The sequence below is a fragment of the Ambystoma mexicanum genome, chromosome 2p (genome assembly GCF_040938575.1).
Source record: "Ambystoma mexicanum isolate Mex_15411 chromosome 2p, UKY_AmexF1_1, whole genome shotgun sequence".
In the NCBI taxonomy this organism is placed as follows: Eukaryota; Metazoa; Chordata; class Amphibia; order Caudata; family Ambystomatidae; genus Ambystoma; species Ambystoma mexicanum.
The window spans coordinates 1278311731-1278330682 of record NC_090923.1 but is presented as its reverse complement, the minus strand read 5'-3'; the positions used below and the strand labels follow the sequence as shown (position 1 = coordinate 1278330682).

At 43.7% G+C, this 18952-nt stretch overlaps 1 protein-coding gene across 4 annotated transcripts in view; it reads left to right on the top strand.

Annotated features, from left to right (window-relative positions):
- Positions 1-18952, top strand: part of SNX29 (sorting nexin 29) — a 2314491-nt gene that overhangs the window by 1673475 nt on the left and 622064 nt on the right. For all 4 annotated transcript variants that reach the window (XM_069645593.1, XM_069645591.1, XM_069645595.1 and 1 more), the window contains one exon: positions 13476-13557. In XM_069645593.1, coding sequence (XP_069501694.1) covers positions 13476-13557 — 82 coding nt within the window. The remainder of the gene's footprint in view (positions 1-13475; positions 13558-18952) is intronic.

The following is an 18952-nucleotide window of genomic DNA, read 5'->3' as shown; positions in this document are numbered from 1 at the left end:
CACTAAACAAACCCTGTCATCTTGGATAATTTTGTGCATATCCGAGTGTTACCAGTCGGCAGGCAAGGAGCTTCCAGCGGGCATCAGGGCCCACTCAACCAGAGGGGTTTCAGCCTCTACAGCACTCCAGAGAGGGGTTCCTGTTAGGGATATATGCCAAGCAGCCACTTGGTCATCCTTACATACCAAGCATAATGCCTTGGCTGTTGCATGGGGAGCTGATGCAAGGTGTTTAGTAGGGCGGTTCTACAGAATCTACTGGTTTAATTCTTTCTGCCCTCCTCCGTTGTTCTAACTGCTTGGGGAGTCTATCAAGATGAGGAATCTGCAGGAGAAAAGCAACCCATTGAAGGAGAAATTACTCACCATAATGATCTTTCTATGGATTCTTCTCCCGCAGATTCCTCATCGACCCTCCCCTCTATCCCCGCTCAGAATGTTCTATGGGTTGTCACTTCTGTCCAAACGAGAAGGAATCTGGTGATGGCTCTTGGATGACCGCTTCTGGCTCATTCTTCAAAAAAGAGAAAAAACTATTTTTTCAATCATTGTTCTTGGTGATCCTATTGGGATGTATCCATATTAAAGTTTTTATCAGCCGATTAGCCGCCTCATGTGGTTTTTCCTTCTGCAGCATTCAAACAGTGGTGGGGGGTGGGAAATGGGAGGAACTGAAGCGTGGGGCGTAGTGATGTGCTATATATATGACACCTGACATCACTTCCGGAGACGACGATCAAGAGCCAGACAACACCGATCGACGGCCGAGTTGAGGTCCACTGCGCCCCCTAGCGAAATGTTTCCAAACAGTAGAGCTGGATGATGAGGAATCTGCTGGAGCAGAATCCATAGAAAGATCATTACGGTGAGTAATTTCTCCTCTCCTTCTACACAAAAGGTGTCCCTAGGATAAGTATACATTCTAATGCTCTGTCGATCAGCTAACACATATGCTCCAATTAGGACTGTTAAATCTGCAACCTGGACAAAGAATGCATTGGACATTTGGACACCTTAAACTACTGTGTGGGAAGAGCAAACTGCATAACCTAAAACTAACTTCTCTTGTTTATCCTGGGGGGTAGGGCAGCATAGCACTAATGCATTAGTCGGGGGTGTGGGTCAGTGGACTAATTTATCCACTACAGGGGCGTGTGTTTGACCTCATGGCAACAGGTTTTGAATCCCGTTAGGTCCACTCAGCCCTTCATCCTTCAGAGGTCGATAAAATGAGTACCATTGAGTTGAGTAACAGTAAGAATCGGTTATCTGTTAATAGCGCAAAGATACCCCACAAGGGGGTGAACATGTTCTCTACAAATATACCTGTTCTGTTATGTTATATAGTAGTGCAGTACTGTTGGTAGAAAGAAGGGGTTTTCTTAGTCCTGCAAGTATTTTTAAAAGAGCCAGGTTTTTAGTGTTTCGAAGAACTGGAGGATGGTGCAGGCATGTTAAGCCTCTGCTGGGATTGAGTTTCATATGGCCTGGGTGTGGCAGTAGAACTACTTGTGAGCCTTCTCTTTGCCAGCTACATTAGACTCCAACCTTTCAGTGGTTTTGCTTCGTGAGGTACAGGAGCCGACGTTTGAGTATAGCTAGTAAGTATGTTGGTGTTCTGCTCAAAACTGCTTTTTGGATGATAAATGCAGTTTTGAATACTAACCTGGCCGGGAGGTAGAGCCAGTGAAGCTCATGCAATTTTGGAGAGTTTTTGTCGGGACTGGGGGAGCGAAACAGTGGATGCCGTTGAAGCTGCAGCTGGAGTGACTGCACCCTTGGCGACTAGGCTGTGGCAGGTGGATCCGCACTAAGATTCCCAGGCAGTCATGCATGTCCACTCATTGGTGACGACAATGATGTCATCACGCCGACATAAAAGCCGTCACACTGTGAATTTAGTCCTTTGCCCCTGCCGCTGCACTTCTCAACAATTGCTTTACGTGTGAGTGGCTGGATTTTGTTTATGCTTTTCTCTGCGGATTACCGATCCTGGATCTCACTCCGACTTGTCTCGCGGATTGCCCTTGCTTTTGTCACTTTAAGGAACTCTTTGGAACATGACCAGAAACAGACTTGTGGATTTTTGTTTTTGGGGTTCTGGATTTGAACTGGGACTCTCTCTCTTTTGGATTTGATTGGGCATTGTTGGATGGCTTTTTCCTGTGGTAGCACTAGCACCCTTACCTGTGGATATCTTGTACCCCTTGGACTACCAATACCTTTAACTTCTGCCACATGCTTTCCTGGCCCAAGCAGCTGTCTCCAGGGGGCGTTCACCTTTACAGTTACACTTGGTCATGTGGGTGCTGAGGGAGGAGGGGCGGACGAGTGGCCCAGTGTGGAGGGTCAGAAGAAGCCAACAGACTAGATTTTTCCATTCTGAGCTTGATTTTACTTAAATAATATGAAAACTGCCTCACTTTCCCTAAACAATGAGTTTCCGTACCCAACAGAACTAACTGTGGTGCTCGTCGGTCAGTTGTGAAGTCCAAAGAAGTAGACTTCCCTCTGTCCAAATCTTAACTACTTTGACCCTTCCACTAATACAAAACAATGAAGGTTCGAGAGAATGACTCCCTTCTCCTGGGGCTGCTTTCTCAGGAAGATTCCATCAGTATAGAATCCTAGATAGTTATTGGCTATCACTTGTATCAGTTTGTTTAATTCACTTAAGAGATTTTTCCAATTCTCTTGGTCTCTCTTCTCTTGACTTTTTGAAATTGTATTTAAAGGCATACCTTTTCCTTGAGGTTCTTTCACGTGTGCTTTATCGCATAAACTTGAAAGTCTCTCTTTATCTGACATCCAACTTGTACCTTGAGTTTTATGAGCAATGATATTCTTATCGGGGCTCTCAATCTGCTTATCACTTCGCTTTTCACTGGGACGAGTATGAGGACCCCAGTGATGATTCTCACTCTTTTTTTTTTTTTAACTCTGTCTATCACTGGGATGGGTATGGTGATCCCAGTAAGGACTCGCACTCTTCTGGTTACTTGGCATTTCCCTGGGACAAGTATGATGCACCCAGTAAGGATTCTCGCTCTTCTGATTACTTTGAGCAATCTTATTCTTATCAGAGTTCTCAATCCTCTCTCACTTTGTTTCTCACTGGGACTAGTATGATGATCCCAGTGATGATTTTCTCTTTACATTATTCTGCGTCTTACTGGGACGAGTATGATGTACCCAGTAATGTTTCTACCTCTTCTGATTATTTTTAGTAATCTTATGCTCAATCCTGTTATGAGACTATTTCTCAGTGAGATGAGTATGATGAACCCAGTGATGATTTTCTCTTTTTATTACTGTGCGTCTTACTGAGACGGGTATGAGTTTAGTATTCGTTATACTCTCTACCCTCCCTGGGTCTCCTGCCCTTCATGTGTTTCGCAGTATTTTCTCCTCACTCGTCAGGTCTGGATGTCTCTTTCTAGAGACCTGCACTGATTCGCATGACTATCCAGGGCGTTTTTCTCAGGTGGAATATCACAGTGGCACCTGTGTAGTGATTCATCCTGTTTTCTTCCAGCAGGTTTCACTAGCCTTGGTTGTTGAGAGACTTGGATAGGGAGTTCCTCATCAGAACGGGTGTCCTTGTCCCCACGGGACGAGTCTCTCACGGTGAAGTACAACTTACCTCTACCCCAAGGGAGTATCTGGTAGCGGGCTCACCCCACTAGCCTCACAAGGAAAGGCTCCACTCTTGGGAGAAGTGACGAAATACCATGGTTCGTCACACCAGCCATACAAACCAGACTCTCGCCTTTCCTGCGGCCTTGCAGCATTTCTCCCTGACATTTCAGTTCATTGACTTGACCTCTTTAGACATTACTTGTCTGTATGCAGGAAGATATTGTTCCTGCATGAGAAGGTAACCTGTTCCTGCTTAGTTCAGTACTGCGTTAGTCTTTTCAGAGCTGCAAGAGCTTTTCAATAATAGCTACACAATCAGGTGCCTCACCATCAAGTGGGCTAGGTAACAGGGAAGCTATATTTAAAACAGGTCAATGTGTCAGCGTACTGTGGGAAGAGTTTAGAAGCAACATCTCGCATTTAGTCAATGTTTTCAATAAGCATGTGGAATTCAACTTTAAGAAGAGAAGCAAAGACAATACATTCACTCTGTTTCCCTACCAATGCCACAGCAGCAACAGATTTGAGACCAGGAGGAATTGTGGCAGCCACTGGGTCAAGTGCTTTACTAGAGAATGCAGGTGAACAGCGTTTTCTCCCTCGTTTCTGTGTAAGGATCGCTAGTGAAAAGCCTTTTCTCTCATACAACATTTTTTGTAAGTGAGCAACCCTAAACCTCCGGCGTTGGAAAATGAATGTTTAATTACTGTGAAAGCCTGCTTGGCTTCTTCGGATCATGGTAAGGGCTCTGGTGTGTTTAGCCTCATTAGTTCATATAATGGTCTAACAAGTTCTGCATATCTTAGATTCCATTGGCAGCAATACCCTGGGATTGCTAAAAGTATGGATTTGTGTTTTTATTTTTAGTCGGTGTGCCTTGAGTGTAGCTTTTTTCTATGCAGTGGTTGGCAACTGGTGTCCTGATAGAATGTTGTGTAATGGGTAATGCATGCTTCCTCTGCATAACTGCAACTCTGTTTGGATTCTTTGTGACCCTTTTGAGCTAGAGCTGTTAATACTATTTTATCCTGATTAGAGGAATCATAGAATGGTGAGTCTAACAAAAGGCTATCTACATACTTACACTTACCAACACAGACTTTCCCAGGAGTTGTATAATGTTTGCATGTTTCGTTCACCACCATAACCACTCTTGATAAAGGTGTTTTGTCACTGAATTCAACAAAAATCATTTTGAGTTGCTGTTAAAACTTTGACTGTAATCCCTGAACAGGGGCAAATCCACACAGCCTTGTGTGCAGTGTCAGTAGGTTTCATTATGTCATGTTATTTAGCTTTTATACTGTGCGAATCACAAAGATAGTGGTCTTAAAGCATCCAGTCCTTGTCCGTAGGTGCCTAAATTGTGACGCTCTACAGATGGTAGTCAGTCAAGAAAGAGGAGAAAGTGAAAGAAGGAGAGAGTAAGTTAGGGGAGAATGGGTGAACGAAAAAAGAACAAATCTAGCTAACAAACATTAGGGTAAGATTACAAACGGTAGAATGCATATGTAAATAGGAATGTATTCACAGATATGTAGTTGTTTTATAGGAAAAGACGATGTAAAAAACTGGCTTAAGAAAGAGAAAACCCTAAGGGCAATCTCCTCTTTCTCTTGTTCTTTATTAAGACTGGTTATAGATGCGTGACGGTCCTTGAGATGTTCTGAAGAGTAGTTCCAGATAGTTTTGTTGGCTATTTGTACTGAATAGGAGGTATTAAGTCAAAGGACCTTTTTCTAAAGATCTTTTACAAAAAAGATTTATTCAGAAAGACCGTTCTGTGACTGCGCAGAACGGTCTTTCTAAATCAAACTGTCAGCCACAGCAAGGTGTAGTGTGTGTTGCAGTTGGAGTGTGTGTATTTGTGGGTGTCCGTGTAAGAAAACGGGAAATGAAAATGTATGTGTTTTTGTGTGCATGCAGTGTGGGTGTGGGTGTATCGGGCGGCACAGAGTGAAGGGAGGCACGGGCGGGGGGGTTATGAATAACCCCAATAGTTCTTTTTTTTTTTTTTTTTTTTTTAAGCCTCTGTCATGTCCTTTTTCCTGATTTCTGAGGGCCGCTCAAAATCAACTGCAATACTTTGGTCTTTATGTGTGACGGAAAAATGATATTGAGCCGAATAGGAATGTCAAAACTCTACCCTGATAAGAGTTCCTGCAGACTCCAAAAGGCAAGTCTAATTGAGAAAAGTGTCTCGGAGCACAATAGTTAGCTCAGTATTGACGGTATGCATCTGTTGGAATGGGAAAGAGAGACAAAGACCTTCCCACCCTAAGCCAAAGTCAAAAGTCCTGAGAAAGAAAATTTCTCTTCTTACATAGATTATGATTGAATGTCAAGTGACAACTAACTTAAGTCTGTCCATTAAGTCTGTCAGGGATTCTTCTTACTCTGCTTACAATTATAGCTCTTGCCCCAATCTGTTTTCCGGGGGCATGCCACAGAGATGGCATTTAATAGTCTCTCCTTGCACGTATCAATTCTATACCCATCCCAGGACCGGTCACACCCCTTGCAGAATGAGTTCCTGCCTGACTTATGCAGACATGATCACATGCATAAGTTGATTCATTTGCTTCCACAAGGGATTATAGCACTGGAAACAGTCTCTAATTCCTTGGAAAACCTCTGCAACTCCTCTGTAATATTTGGAAAGTCCTTTACCAGCTTTCTGAGATTGCGGTTGACAATGGCGCATGCACGGTGACCACATTTTCTGTCTGTTAGAAATGTTTTGGCAGTTGTAGCAGAGGGGCCTGGAATACTGGTGTCTCCCTTCTGTAGTTGGTAGCTCCCCGGGTAATGAACATTGGAAAGGGAGAAGTGACAGGGATTTGGTAAAACTCGGTGTTGGCTGTCACAGATGGCCTCAGACATATCCAAACTACAGAGATGAGTTCTATGGTTTTTATTTCAAATGTGGCATTCAGTAGGATGGTTTGAAGGCAGCAGACTGAATTGTGACACACTAAAGGCTGCATATTTCCTGTCTCCCGTGGGCAACCTGCCTCCCTAACCCAGGCATCTCTAAACCCAGGTTGAATAATAATAGCAAGTAACACCTACTGTCTAACATTTTGACTAAGGCATGGGCCCTAAAGACTTTTCTATTTATCTCCTTCTGGGATTTTCTAGGTGGTATCCTGCCCTGACATTTCTCCTGTAATAAGATGTAGTAATTTTCTTTAATGTTCTGGTGCTGGTCTCATTTTCTAGTTCTGATTGCCCTGGTTGCTCACTGCCATTAGGCCCATTTCTGAATAGAAAATAGCAACATTTTAACCATCTCTGTGGGTTGGCGTGTTCTTGAGGCAATCTGTGATATTTGATGCACCTGCAATTCCTCCTCACTTGACACCATTCTAGAAATGCCCAGACATTTTTGTTTGGTTTTTTTGTTTTTGTTGTTGTTTTATCGGTTAAAATTCAACCTTTAACAACAATTCAAATATGCACAGTCATTTAGAATATTGCACAGGATAATGAAGAGAAAAAAAATAATCTTTAAACTAGGAGTACCACGAAAGAAGAGAAAAAGAAAAAAAATCATACACAAACTAGCCAAAGAAAATTGGGCTCAAAAAAGTATACTACCTAATCATTACAATTCATGTTCAGTCATAATTGAATCAAGAAAGGAAGTAACCACATTTACAATGTGTGTGGTTGATCTTGATACACAACAATTTCACATATGATCCAGTGATAAAAAATAATACTGTGTAAACTTAAAAAACACTGTTTCTCTTAATTGCTTCAAGGCTTCACACATTATCAGCAGATGCTTTGTTGTTTCTCTCTGTTTCACATCTTTACAAAATCTACAAAATACAGCACCTTCTTTAACCAGACCAAATCTAAACATTGTTTTGTTTATCAGTATCAGATTCAAGCAGAGTCTCAGGAAGGTGGAACAAACTACTCTGCTAGAAAAAAAGAGATAGATATGGGGCGAGAATAGCTTGTTTTTGTGATCTCCCTTAAGGTGAGCTACAGAGGGATATGCGTGGAACTCCATCACTGTGTTAGCCCAATCTGCCATATACAGAGCCTTCTTGACTTAATCTGGGTTACCCGTTGGATCTGAGACAGAGCACCCTGTCTCTGCCAATAACATTAAGGCTAGTCTCTTTATTTCAGATAAAGCTCAGAGCTCACCAAGCTCACATACCTCTCTGAAATCCAGCATCAGACGATTATCTGATGTTTCTAGCATCTTCCTATAAAATGACATATAGCTCCAAAAGTCTCTAGCCTTCATTGAGAGACTGCACAGCTCATATTGGATCATTGATTGCGGTGTGGAAGATGAAGGACTCTTCCCCAAATCAAGGCTTCGAAATAAGGCGAATAATCTATCAGAGCTGTATCATATATTTCAATCCCATAAAGTAATTTAGGGACGATCTTGACCTCAAAAAAACGCAGACAGGGCAATAAGGAAAACTTGCCAAATTTCAAATCCACCCATTGTAATTGATTTGCTAACGTAATGGCCTTGGTGTTTAGCCATGATCGAATAAAGTTAAGAAAGGTCTGGAATTTATCATAAAGAAAGCCAAGATAGAGGAAAGAGTTGATCTTCTTCACTGACTCTGCTTCAACATACCACTTGATTAGAACTTGTTTCCGAGTGCTCAATAATTGCATTACCTTTGGTTTTCAGATTTGATGGATAATGAATTGGCAGTATCAAAGGCAGAAAAGCTATTCAACATACGTTGAATGCCGATCGGGGTATTCTCAAAGATTAGATAGTCATCTGCATAGCCCATCCATAAAGGCCTTAAAGTCGATACTTTGGAGTTGCCAAGGCCGCAAGCTGCAAGTATTGTTCTAGATCTGCCATGTACAACTTATAAAGGCAGGGGGCTAAAACGCATCACTTCCTCGCCCCTCTGTAGGTTCCTATTGGGGGCGACAAAGCGCCTTGTTGGTTTAGGCTAACTTTTATAGTGGAGTGGCCATGGGGAGCGCCTATCAATCTTAGGAGATCCAGGGGAATACCCCATTGTTGTAGCTTACGCCACAGCAATGTGCGATCCACCTTATCGAATGTGCATGCAAGTTCAATGGAGGCGAAATACACTGGGTTGTTCCCTTTGAGCAAGACTGATACTGAATGCACTTAATTAACATGCCATTCAGTTGGGTGCTGCTCCCCTTCCTGAATCATGTTTGCCATTTGAAGATTAAATTCTGGCTAGTAGCCCAGGACTCAAGATGTTGATTTGCTCTCTCGCCCCTCTTATATATGGGTATGATGTGGGCATTGTCCCAATTCGATGGATATTGCTCAAATTTCATAATACTTGAAAATAGGATATAAAGGATTTCTGCCCAAAGTGACAGATTTGTTTTAAAGGGGCAATTTGAAAGCCTATTAGGGCCAGGGACTTGTGAGTTACGGATTCTGCCAATTACATCTATTACTTTGGACTGAGAGAGTCCGATGTCAAACTGAGGGCCAAAAAGGGCTGCTTTAATCGTCCTATAGGGGGCCCGCTGTTGGGGCGGGGCATAGTGTTTCAAAATGTTGTACCCAGGCCGCCTCTGTTACAGCATTCACAAGCCTACCCCTTGGCTATTTCCTGTGTCATTGATCAAAGACCAGAAGGATTTTGAATTACTATGAATCAATGCAGCAATCATTGTTTCAGAGTCTGATTGATGGCGATGAGCTCTGGATGAATGGAGCCAGTTTTTATACCTCTGATCTGCTTTCTTCGTATTCACTTCTTTAAAGAACTCAGACGAAAATAATTTTTTATCTGCCTAAGTAGGCGTCTCAGTACTCTTCTTCTATTGACCACCTCCATATTGTATGTATGTAGGTGATGAGAAAAGTGCAGCTTCTACTGCCATCCTTAGGGACATTGGGGGCAATAACTCCATTGACAAAACACTCCAAATTCTGAACCGGGAATTCAGTCTGCATTTCATGCTTAGACATCAATGCAGTCACTTCAACAATTGTTTTGGTGACTTTGGTTAGCATATGTGGTGTCCTACGTAGGCAGATGCCCTGATTATTGGGGATGACTGCCCTCAGCCCCAAGTTTGTAGCAGTATACTGCTAATAGCCTTTAGCGATTGCCAATGGATCAAAATAAACTGTGAAAGGGGAGTGGTCACTCAACTCTGTTTTTTGCACTTCAATGCAGGAGCAATTATCCATCTACTATTGCCCCACAAACATATAATCTAAAATGGAGAAGCTCAGCCCATTAGACCAAGTTGCTGAGGGGGGAATATCCCCTCTTACCGTCCCATTAAGAGGTCGAAGCCCCATACCTGCAAAGCAATCTGCCCACACTCTTCCATTCTTTATTTTTAAACACCTCGTTTCTTGACCCTGTTTCATTCAGACCCATCGCCGAACCACAATCTGAGTTTAGATCACCTTACACCAAAACGTGCCTGGATGGTGTAGTATAATACCAGTCCGCAACACGTAAGGGGATCAATTCAACCACTTCCGCAATGGCTCCCATACCCTGATGCTAGATTGATCACCAAAACATTTGCTATCTGTTTGGTGACAAATCTAATATGGGTGGCCAGTATACCGAACTGGACTTCAAAGGATGTTATCTTAATTAGCGGGGAGAGTTTCACCAGGGTCAAAAGGCCACTATATGGACAACCACTGTCGCCTTGTCTGGTAGATGACCTTATAGCCGTCGAAGGCCGGCTATGTTTTAAGCAATGTTTCCTGCAGATTTATAACTGTGTGCTTTCTTAAATTGTGAGCCAAGGAAACATTATTAAACAGGTGAATGTGCCCCCTGGAATTAAATGAAGCTACCGAGAAACAATCCAGTTTCCCATCGGTAAATTCGAGCCTGCCCCCCCTGCACACAGGCATTATACACTTTAGTCTAATCCAATCAAGAGGCCATAAACCATGGCCAATCTCGGCTTTTTTCAGAGGACTTAATCTTTCTTTTTAAAGTCAAAACCTGCTCATCTACTGAGGCCCTGGTCCCCAGCTGTAGTGATTGTTTTCTGCCATGCTCCGGTTGAGAGTCTCTTGTTTGAGACACACCCTGCCAAGAAATGATATTAAATGGCATTAAGTCAAACCTGAAACATCTCCGGTTGTCTAATTCCTTGAGAAGTGTGTCCATAAATACTCTTGATTTTAAATGAATTACCACTTCATCAAGTCTGAATATGTCAAGAATTAATACTCTGGCCACATCTCCAGACTTGATTCCACTTAAACAAAGGTGAAAAAAACACTTGCACTCCACGCTTGGCCAGTTAAGTTCACAATCATTGTCCAGATATAAAGTGTCCCTAAGTCTTCAACTGCTTGGTATTCCAGTTTATTGTCTGATATTTAAGTTAGCAGAAACAGCCAGCATGTGTTTCGACTAAAAACTCTTTTTCAAGGCAAATGGGTATCTCTCTGCGTTACCCAAATGTTTTTTTTCTATAGTTTATCAATAAGTACATTGGAGTAAGCATTAAATTATATGGATAATGCTAAAGCAGTCAGACACGAGGAGCATCCGCGTAAACCCAGTGGACCCTGCAGACAGCGGTCCTGTAAAGGTGACTGAAACGTATTGGGGCCTCTTTGTGTAAGCTTTAGTCCTAGATTAGCAGAGGACACAGCCCCTTGTACAAAATGTCAGGGCTGCCCAGAAGAATTCGATGATGGTGTTATTCCTGTCGGAGATAACCTGAGGGTAGCGTTGCTGTCATCAGGGCTACTTGTGTACCTGCCAGTTCAGAGGGTGGTACTCCTTTTTCCTCTCTATGCCCGCTATTTGGGACTGGAGCCGATGACTTAGTTGGCAGGCTAATTACCATTTCTGTATCCACCACCTTCTTCCTGGCCAATCCCAGCTGAGACAAGGCAGCCTTGACTGTTGTCTGTGCAAATAATGAGTTGATAAAACCTTGTGCGCCTTGCTTCTTTGAGATTTTGGAAGGCATGTTTTTAGTTTTTTTCAACTGCCAAGCCCTTAGTCTTTTGTTCAAACAGAACTTCCCCAACAGCCCCAGCTTTGTCACAGGTGCCATACTCATGATTTCCTCGACTGGAACCTCAGCTGGTACCTCCTGGACACTAGTATCGGTTGGTCCGGACACATCTCTAGGACTATGTCTACTTTCTGTAACTCGTTTGGCTGCCTCGTGGGCGACAGTCGGGCCGACTCGCACCTGGGTGACTGCACCTGAGGATAGGCATGCCGGTCTCTGTGTTGATGGTCACTTGCCAAAGGATGGGCCGACAAGGCTGTATCAGGACCAAGGCAGACTTGTGTGCAGGAGTCTCTTGAGCTTCCTGGACAGGCACTGCAACTGGACCCTGGGCAGATGACGTAGTCGTCTGTTTTTTTTTCCATTGTGCAAATTGAGTATTCGTGAAAAAAGAAAATCCCGCCCAGCTGCATGAAAATCCATGTGATCAAATTTGAACGATAGAGAATTTAGGAGGGCTGTTGTGCCTTGCCCCTTTTGTTGGAAGCCCGAGCAATCATGTGTATCTGGGGTCGGGGGGTCTACCATTGAAAAATTAAATGGTGGTCTATTAGAAGCGGGAAGCTTCATTTCCCGATGTTGAGCAAGCTTGAGGGATACTTCTTGTGCTTGTACTGAAGGTGCCTGTTGACAGTTGTGATGGTCGCTGTCTGCAAAGGTTGATGCAACATTATTTACAACTCGGGTAAAGCGCACTTGCTTTCGTGTTGGTGAAAAGAGAGTGATTATTCAGACATTGTTCTTTTGTTTTTTGGAAATTATTTTCTCTACGTGCTTGGGCAGATGTTCAACCCGAGGAAAGTCTGTCTCCATAGGAGAGGGCAGGAGGGGGAAGAGCAGCGGCTGCCAAAATCTTGTCCTCTTTAATGGGTCAACTTCCAACACCTAACACACTGCACATACATTGCGCGGGCTCTGCGGCCGTGTGAAGTCTTTATAGTGCTGCTCCATCTCCAAAAATGAAAAGTGAAAGCAGACTGCAAACTCCTTTGAAGCCCAGCAGCTCCGTAAATCCGTGTGGGTACTGTGGATCACCTAACACACTGCGCTCTGCCCAGACTTTGCAATAACCATGTGCTAACTGCCACTGTCTTCCCATGCTAGGCAGTCAGTAGTTTTCCGTTTTCTCATATTCTGGATATAGTTCTCCATTGTTTGGAAGTCCAAGTTCTGCGCTCGTTCCCAGCACCAAGGCCCCTCCTGCATTGTCAACAGTTTATAGTGCCAGTCGCCTATTGCAACCTGGCGTCACAGTAATGTACCACCAGCTCTACAGTGGCCTTATGTAAACTTGCCAGCAACCCTAATGGAAGTGGTCTCATAATACTGTTTTTATAAGCAGCGATATATTTGTGTTAAAAATCTAAGGAATCTAATAGGGGAAACATAAAACAGTGGAATACTTTGAGCACTAAAAGAAGAGCGGTGAAACAATAAAATTGAATTATCCTACCACATTGGATGTTGTTGGAATACCAGACCATAAGATGCCACTGACAGTAACACACTTATTCCTACAATTCATTAGCCCTCACCTAGATATAGGATATCATTGTGTAGACATATAATAGTCAAAACTGGTTGCTTTGTCAAAATAGTTTTTATAATTGTACAATTGTTAAACCTCTCCATATTAATGTAATGCCCCGATACGAACACCCCAGCAATAATCAAATGTTGCTTGTTTTCTAATGATCTGCGATTAAATTATCAGTGTTTATTTATTGAATTATCAGTAATAATTTGTAAAACCCATCTAAAAGAATTTCATTTGTTTTCACTTCCTCTGCTGTATGATCGTCAGTGCAATAATGGTGTGTTTTTATCATTTTTAGAGCTCATCGTGCCCTCATAAACGTTTGGATTCCCTCTGTTTTTCTCAGAGGCAAAACTGCAAACGCCTTCCATGTTTATCAGGTAGGAACATTTGTTTTGCCTAATTAACTTTTCTGTGGAATTTCTTGGGTCGTGTCCTAGGGAAAAGAAAATCCTATATACACATATATTTCTTGTGTCATGCTGGTGGGTTAAGCTGTAGGTGTCATATATGGTGACATTGTTCTTTAACTCACAGTGCAATTTCTTTTGAATGCAAATTGTTCCAAATGCCGGTATTCTTTTCCATTGTTAAAGTCCTCACAATCCCTTAAACTAGTGATATGTTCTAACTTTATTCAAGCAATGTAAAATCATGTTTGACTTCATTAGAATTATATGCCCTGAGAACAAATAAACTACTCTGCTGGTATCCATCCTAGAAAGTAGCTTTTTTAATTTATTTTGGAACTTATTAAACATGCACCCTCATGCAGACCTATCTTCAGTCCTGTGCTTACCTGTTTTTATAAAAGTCCATGATTCAGAAATGTTATGCCTTGAGTTAATTTTTTTGCAAAGAATTAAATCTATTTAGCATGTTAGAAAGTGAATGGGGTTCCTTCCCGTGCTGCTGTTAAGCAACAAAATCTCAGATTATTTCCTTTCTACTATATTTTCGGTGTAATGGTGAAATTAAACTTTCATTGGTCACTCCTAAACTTGATGGAATCTATGAGCCTTAATTCAGCAACAACCCCTCCCTCGCTAAAGATTAATAGCGCCAAATTATTTCCATTTCACTTTCTGTCAATTCATAGGTTTCCTAGTCCCCAGAAATTGACTCTTTTCTCTATCACTAGAGGATAGATGGAGTTAAAGCATACACAGGAAAGGCTGATGAGAATAACCAAGTCTTCAGGATGAGATGAAAGGTTGCAAGAATAGAACTAGACCTGAGATGCAACGGAAGGGAGTTCATTTGGAAAGGGGCAAAGACATAGAACGCTCAACCACCCCTGCAGGCAGAGCAAAACTTTTGAACATTGAGAAGACTGGGAGGGGCAGAGTGGGGGCAACTTGAAGGGTTATCGCTTTTAAGCCTTGAAGAAAGAAAACTTTCACTCTCATTAGAGATCCAGTGTTGCACAATACATAAAGAAGTTTTTCTCTAAAAAATGTTATTGTTTTAAAATATTAGCCATAAAGAAATATATATACATACATCTTTTAAAGAACATTTTTGCATGTAAAGTGAGCAGCAAATCTGCTCTAAATTCCTGCTTTTTAATATTTTGCAGGAATCCATTTTGTAGGTGGAGACCGTGTAATCTGTTTCTTTGATTCTCTGCCCTGGTGGCATTAATCAAGCACAAGCACCAGTTATTTGCAACAAATATATCATTTTCCCATAAAAGAAATTTTTATCACTTGTTGACATTTGTCATTCTAAATACATATACTTTGTCTACCTAAGGCCACTGTCCGCATATATATTCCATTAAGGTATTGTTTTGTATAGCCATTTCATGGACACATCATATCCCTATTTTGGCCCCAAAATATCTCAAATGTATGACTGATACAGCTGTGCAAAATGCTGTCTACAGTTTGGTCTCTAGGTGCCCCCTTGTCATTCAATAGGGGACAAAGAGTCTGTACATGCATGCACTGTCCACAAGTGGAATATATACTATGTGACGAATCTAGCGATGTTGTCACTACTGTCCCAGGGAAAGTCTCTCCTCCTATGGCCAGGAGAAGGCTGATCTTGACCCTGGGGGTGGTTATATGAGGGAGGACCACATGAGGGGAGATGACCCTCATGGGGGGTGGAGTAGACTTGCTAGGTGGAACATGGTATCCATTAGAGTTTGATAACTCCCCCTTAATTCCCCAATTCTCCATGGCATATTGTGAAGCCAAACAAGAACATCCTTTCATGAATAATAGAGTCCTTTCACTTGCCAGTTTAAAGGTAACTGGTAATACTGAGATGAGGAGGAGGACTAGAGCGATGAAGATTACAGAATCAGAGAACCAAGACCCATGCTCTAGCGGTTGGAATAGTTTGATTGGTGCCGGGACATTTAAAAACACAGTAAAGCCAAGAAGAATGGACTCGCGCTGCTCCCGGTCCGGGTCGGGACACTCAAAGGAGATTGGTTGCTATGCGGAAGGAGGAAGCTCCAGGAGACACCGTCCGAAGAAGCTCTGAAGTTGGAGGTTTGCCGAATGAACGCTGTGAGCAGAGGAAGATTGAGACTTTATTTTTATTTTTTTATTTAGCTGAATTTAATCAACTTTTAAAAACGAAATGACATACAAATCAGTTATACAGAGTGATGGAATATAACAAGATCTTTTGTTTCTTTACAACATTTAAAAAAGAAAAAGCACAACATAAAATGTTCTGAGTTATTAACAGTAAAAATAAGATGAGAAGAAATAAAAGGAAACAAACCGTTTTACAAAGAACAGTTAAAATTACAATTAAATTTGATAATCAACTATTCACATCACAAGGTAAGCGATGATTCCTGTTCTTAGACTAATTACTACCCACATATGAGGGTTCAGCAATGTAAAATTCAAATTACTCAATGACTTCATCAATATGTTCTGACTTGAGTGTCGTGTAGACCGTTGAGACCTCCGTCCCCAAGTGACGTACAGGGGAACCAAAAGAAACCCGCTGTGCGACCTTTGGAGCCACAGGTGGGAGATGTTACTTCCCGGATCCACGGAACCTCTGGATGCTGCTGCAGAAAGAACGAGGTTAAGTACCAGGCAAATACAATATAACACAGTAATCAAAGGATCTGAGTAATCTTACCTATCCGGTGATTGGAAAGCCCGGGAAACCTAGTGAAGGAGGTTCGAGACTCAGATGAGAGGCGGTCCCCAGAACAATAGGGAACGGAGTCAGGCGTGGACACAGGATAGCCCACCTGTAGAGCTGAAGACGTAATTTGAGTTCCCAAAGGGCAATGGCGTAGAAGTCCAACAAAGTACCAAGGGATGATCCGGAGACAGGTGAGGGACGGGTCGAGGTTCAGCAATGAGTAAACAGTTCCAAGCAAAGGTACAAAAGGGTAATCCGAAGGAGTCCAGGTGAAATATCCAAGATCAAGGTAAACCAACAGAGTATATCAAACGTAGCGCCAAACAGAGTCGAAAGACAGCTGAGAAGCGGTGAGTGCGCCGTGCATTAAGCTTTATATACTGTGCGCTTCTGAGTCATGTGACGTCCACCATGGTCACGTGGGAAACGCCGCTCTGAATCACGTGAGCAAATGAATGATCTATGCGGAGGTGTTCCGCCGCCCCTTCTGCTGTATGTTCTCCATGGCAACTGCCAATGCAGGAAGGGCTGCAACCGGGCACGTACATTGTACCTGGTACAGAGCTTCCGGTCCTTTGGGGTAACCACATCACGTCGTGAGTCTCGAACCCTGGAGGGAGTAGTGTGGGAACCCGAGGTAGGTGTTGTGGAGATGTTAGCAGTGTTCTGGTGTGCAGAGGAAAGTCTAACATAGCCCCCCCCCCCAACGGCCCACAACCCCGTGGGCAGGACGGGTGATCCCTATGGAACTGGACCACCAACCGAGGAGCGTTAACGTCCAGGGCGGAAACCCAAGAGCGCTCCTCCGGGCCATAACCCTTCCAATCCACCAAATACTGGAGCCCACCCCTAAACCAACGGGAACCCAAAATGGCCGACACTTCAAAGACATCAGGGGAGGCCAGGGACACCGGGGCTGCTGGAGCCCGAAGGCGGGAGGAATCAGTGCAGGGCTTGAGGAGAGAGACATGAAAAACAGGATGGATACGCCAAGAGTTCGGGAGAACCAGAGGAAAAGCCACTGGATTCACAACCTGAGAGATCACATACGGGCCAACAAAGCGAGGCAGAAGTTTCCGACAACCAACCAGACGAAGGTGACGGGAAGACAACCACACCTTAGAACCCACCGCAAGGGGGGAAGCAGCCAAGCGCTTGCTATCAGCACGGGACTTCATAGAGGCCTTTGCTTCAGTAAGATGGACCAGAGTACGAGCATGAACAGCAGACAGATCCCTAAGACAAGCCGTGGCCGCAGGATTCAAAGAGACAGAGGCGTCAGGGACAGGCAAAACCTTGGGGTGTTGGCCATAGAGGGCGTAGAAAGGAGAAAAACCTGTAGCAGAGTGAGCTGCGTTATTGTATGCGAACTCGGCAAGCCGTAAAGCACTCAGCCAGGAGGACTGTTGTTGCAAGATAAGACACCGGAGATACTGCTCCATAGATTGATTCGTCCTTTCAGTCTGCCCATCAGTCTCGGGGTGATAGGCCGAGGAATACCTGGTATCGATGCCAAGCAGCTTAGTCAAAGCTCCCCTAAAACGAGAGGTGAACTGCGACCCACGATCGGAGATAATGACAGAAGGAAGCCCAAACAACGAGAACACAGATTCAAAAAACAACCCAGCCAGGACCGATGCCGAAGGGATCCCCTTACAGGGAACAAAGCGAGCCATTTTTGTGAATGTATCTACCACCACCCAAATGGTATCAAAACCCTGCACCTTGGGGAGATCGGTCACAAAGTCCATAGTCAGTGTGTGCCAAGGTCTTGGGGGTACCGGTAGCGGAAGCAGCAGGCTGATTGGACGACCTCTTCGATGTTTGGCCTGAGCGCAGACAGAGCAAGAGTTGACATAGCATTCCACATCGCGCTTCATAGAGGGCCACCAACACCAGCGCTTTAGAAGATCCATGGTACGCTCCTGGCCGGGATGGGCATTAAAGGGAGCATCATGAGACCATTCAAGGGCCAGGTTACGGGTGTCAGGCGTGGGGAGAAACAAGCGATCATGCACGAAAGGTAAACCATCACAATACACTGGATCCCAATCCCGCAGTTGGTCAGAATGACTGCTCGTCCAAGCTCGCACAGAATCCAACAATGATAGAGAGGAAGTGCAGACACAAATCACGTGACTCTTACCTAGAACGGTATCGGGGAAGGTTGGCAACGAGACTCCACCCGGAGAGCGTGACAAGGCGTCCGCTTTTCCATGAGTGATCCCAGGACGATGAGTGATGTGAAAATCAAAGGCGGAAAAGAACAGATGCCACCGGACCTGTCTGCTGTTGATGCACTTTAGGGAGGCCAGATCCTGTAGGTTCTGATGATCGGAGTAGACAATAATTGGATACTTAGCCCCCAGGAGATGATGGCGCCAGACACGAAAGGCGTCCATGACAGCCAGAAGTTCCTTCTCCGTTACAGTATAATGGGTCTCAGTACTGGAAAACTTACGGGAGTGATATGCCACCGGGTGCAACTTGCCCGTCGTAGGACATGTCTGAGACAACACCGCACCAAGGGCAAAAGAAGAGGCGTACGCCTCGACTATGAATGGGAGTTCGGGATTGGGGTGCTGAAGAATTGGTGCGGTGGTGAAAGCGGTCTTCAGAGTCTCAAAGGATTCCTGATGTTCCTTTCGCCAC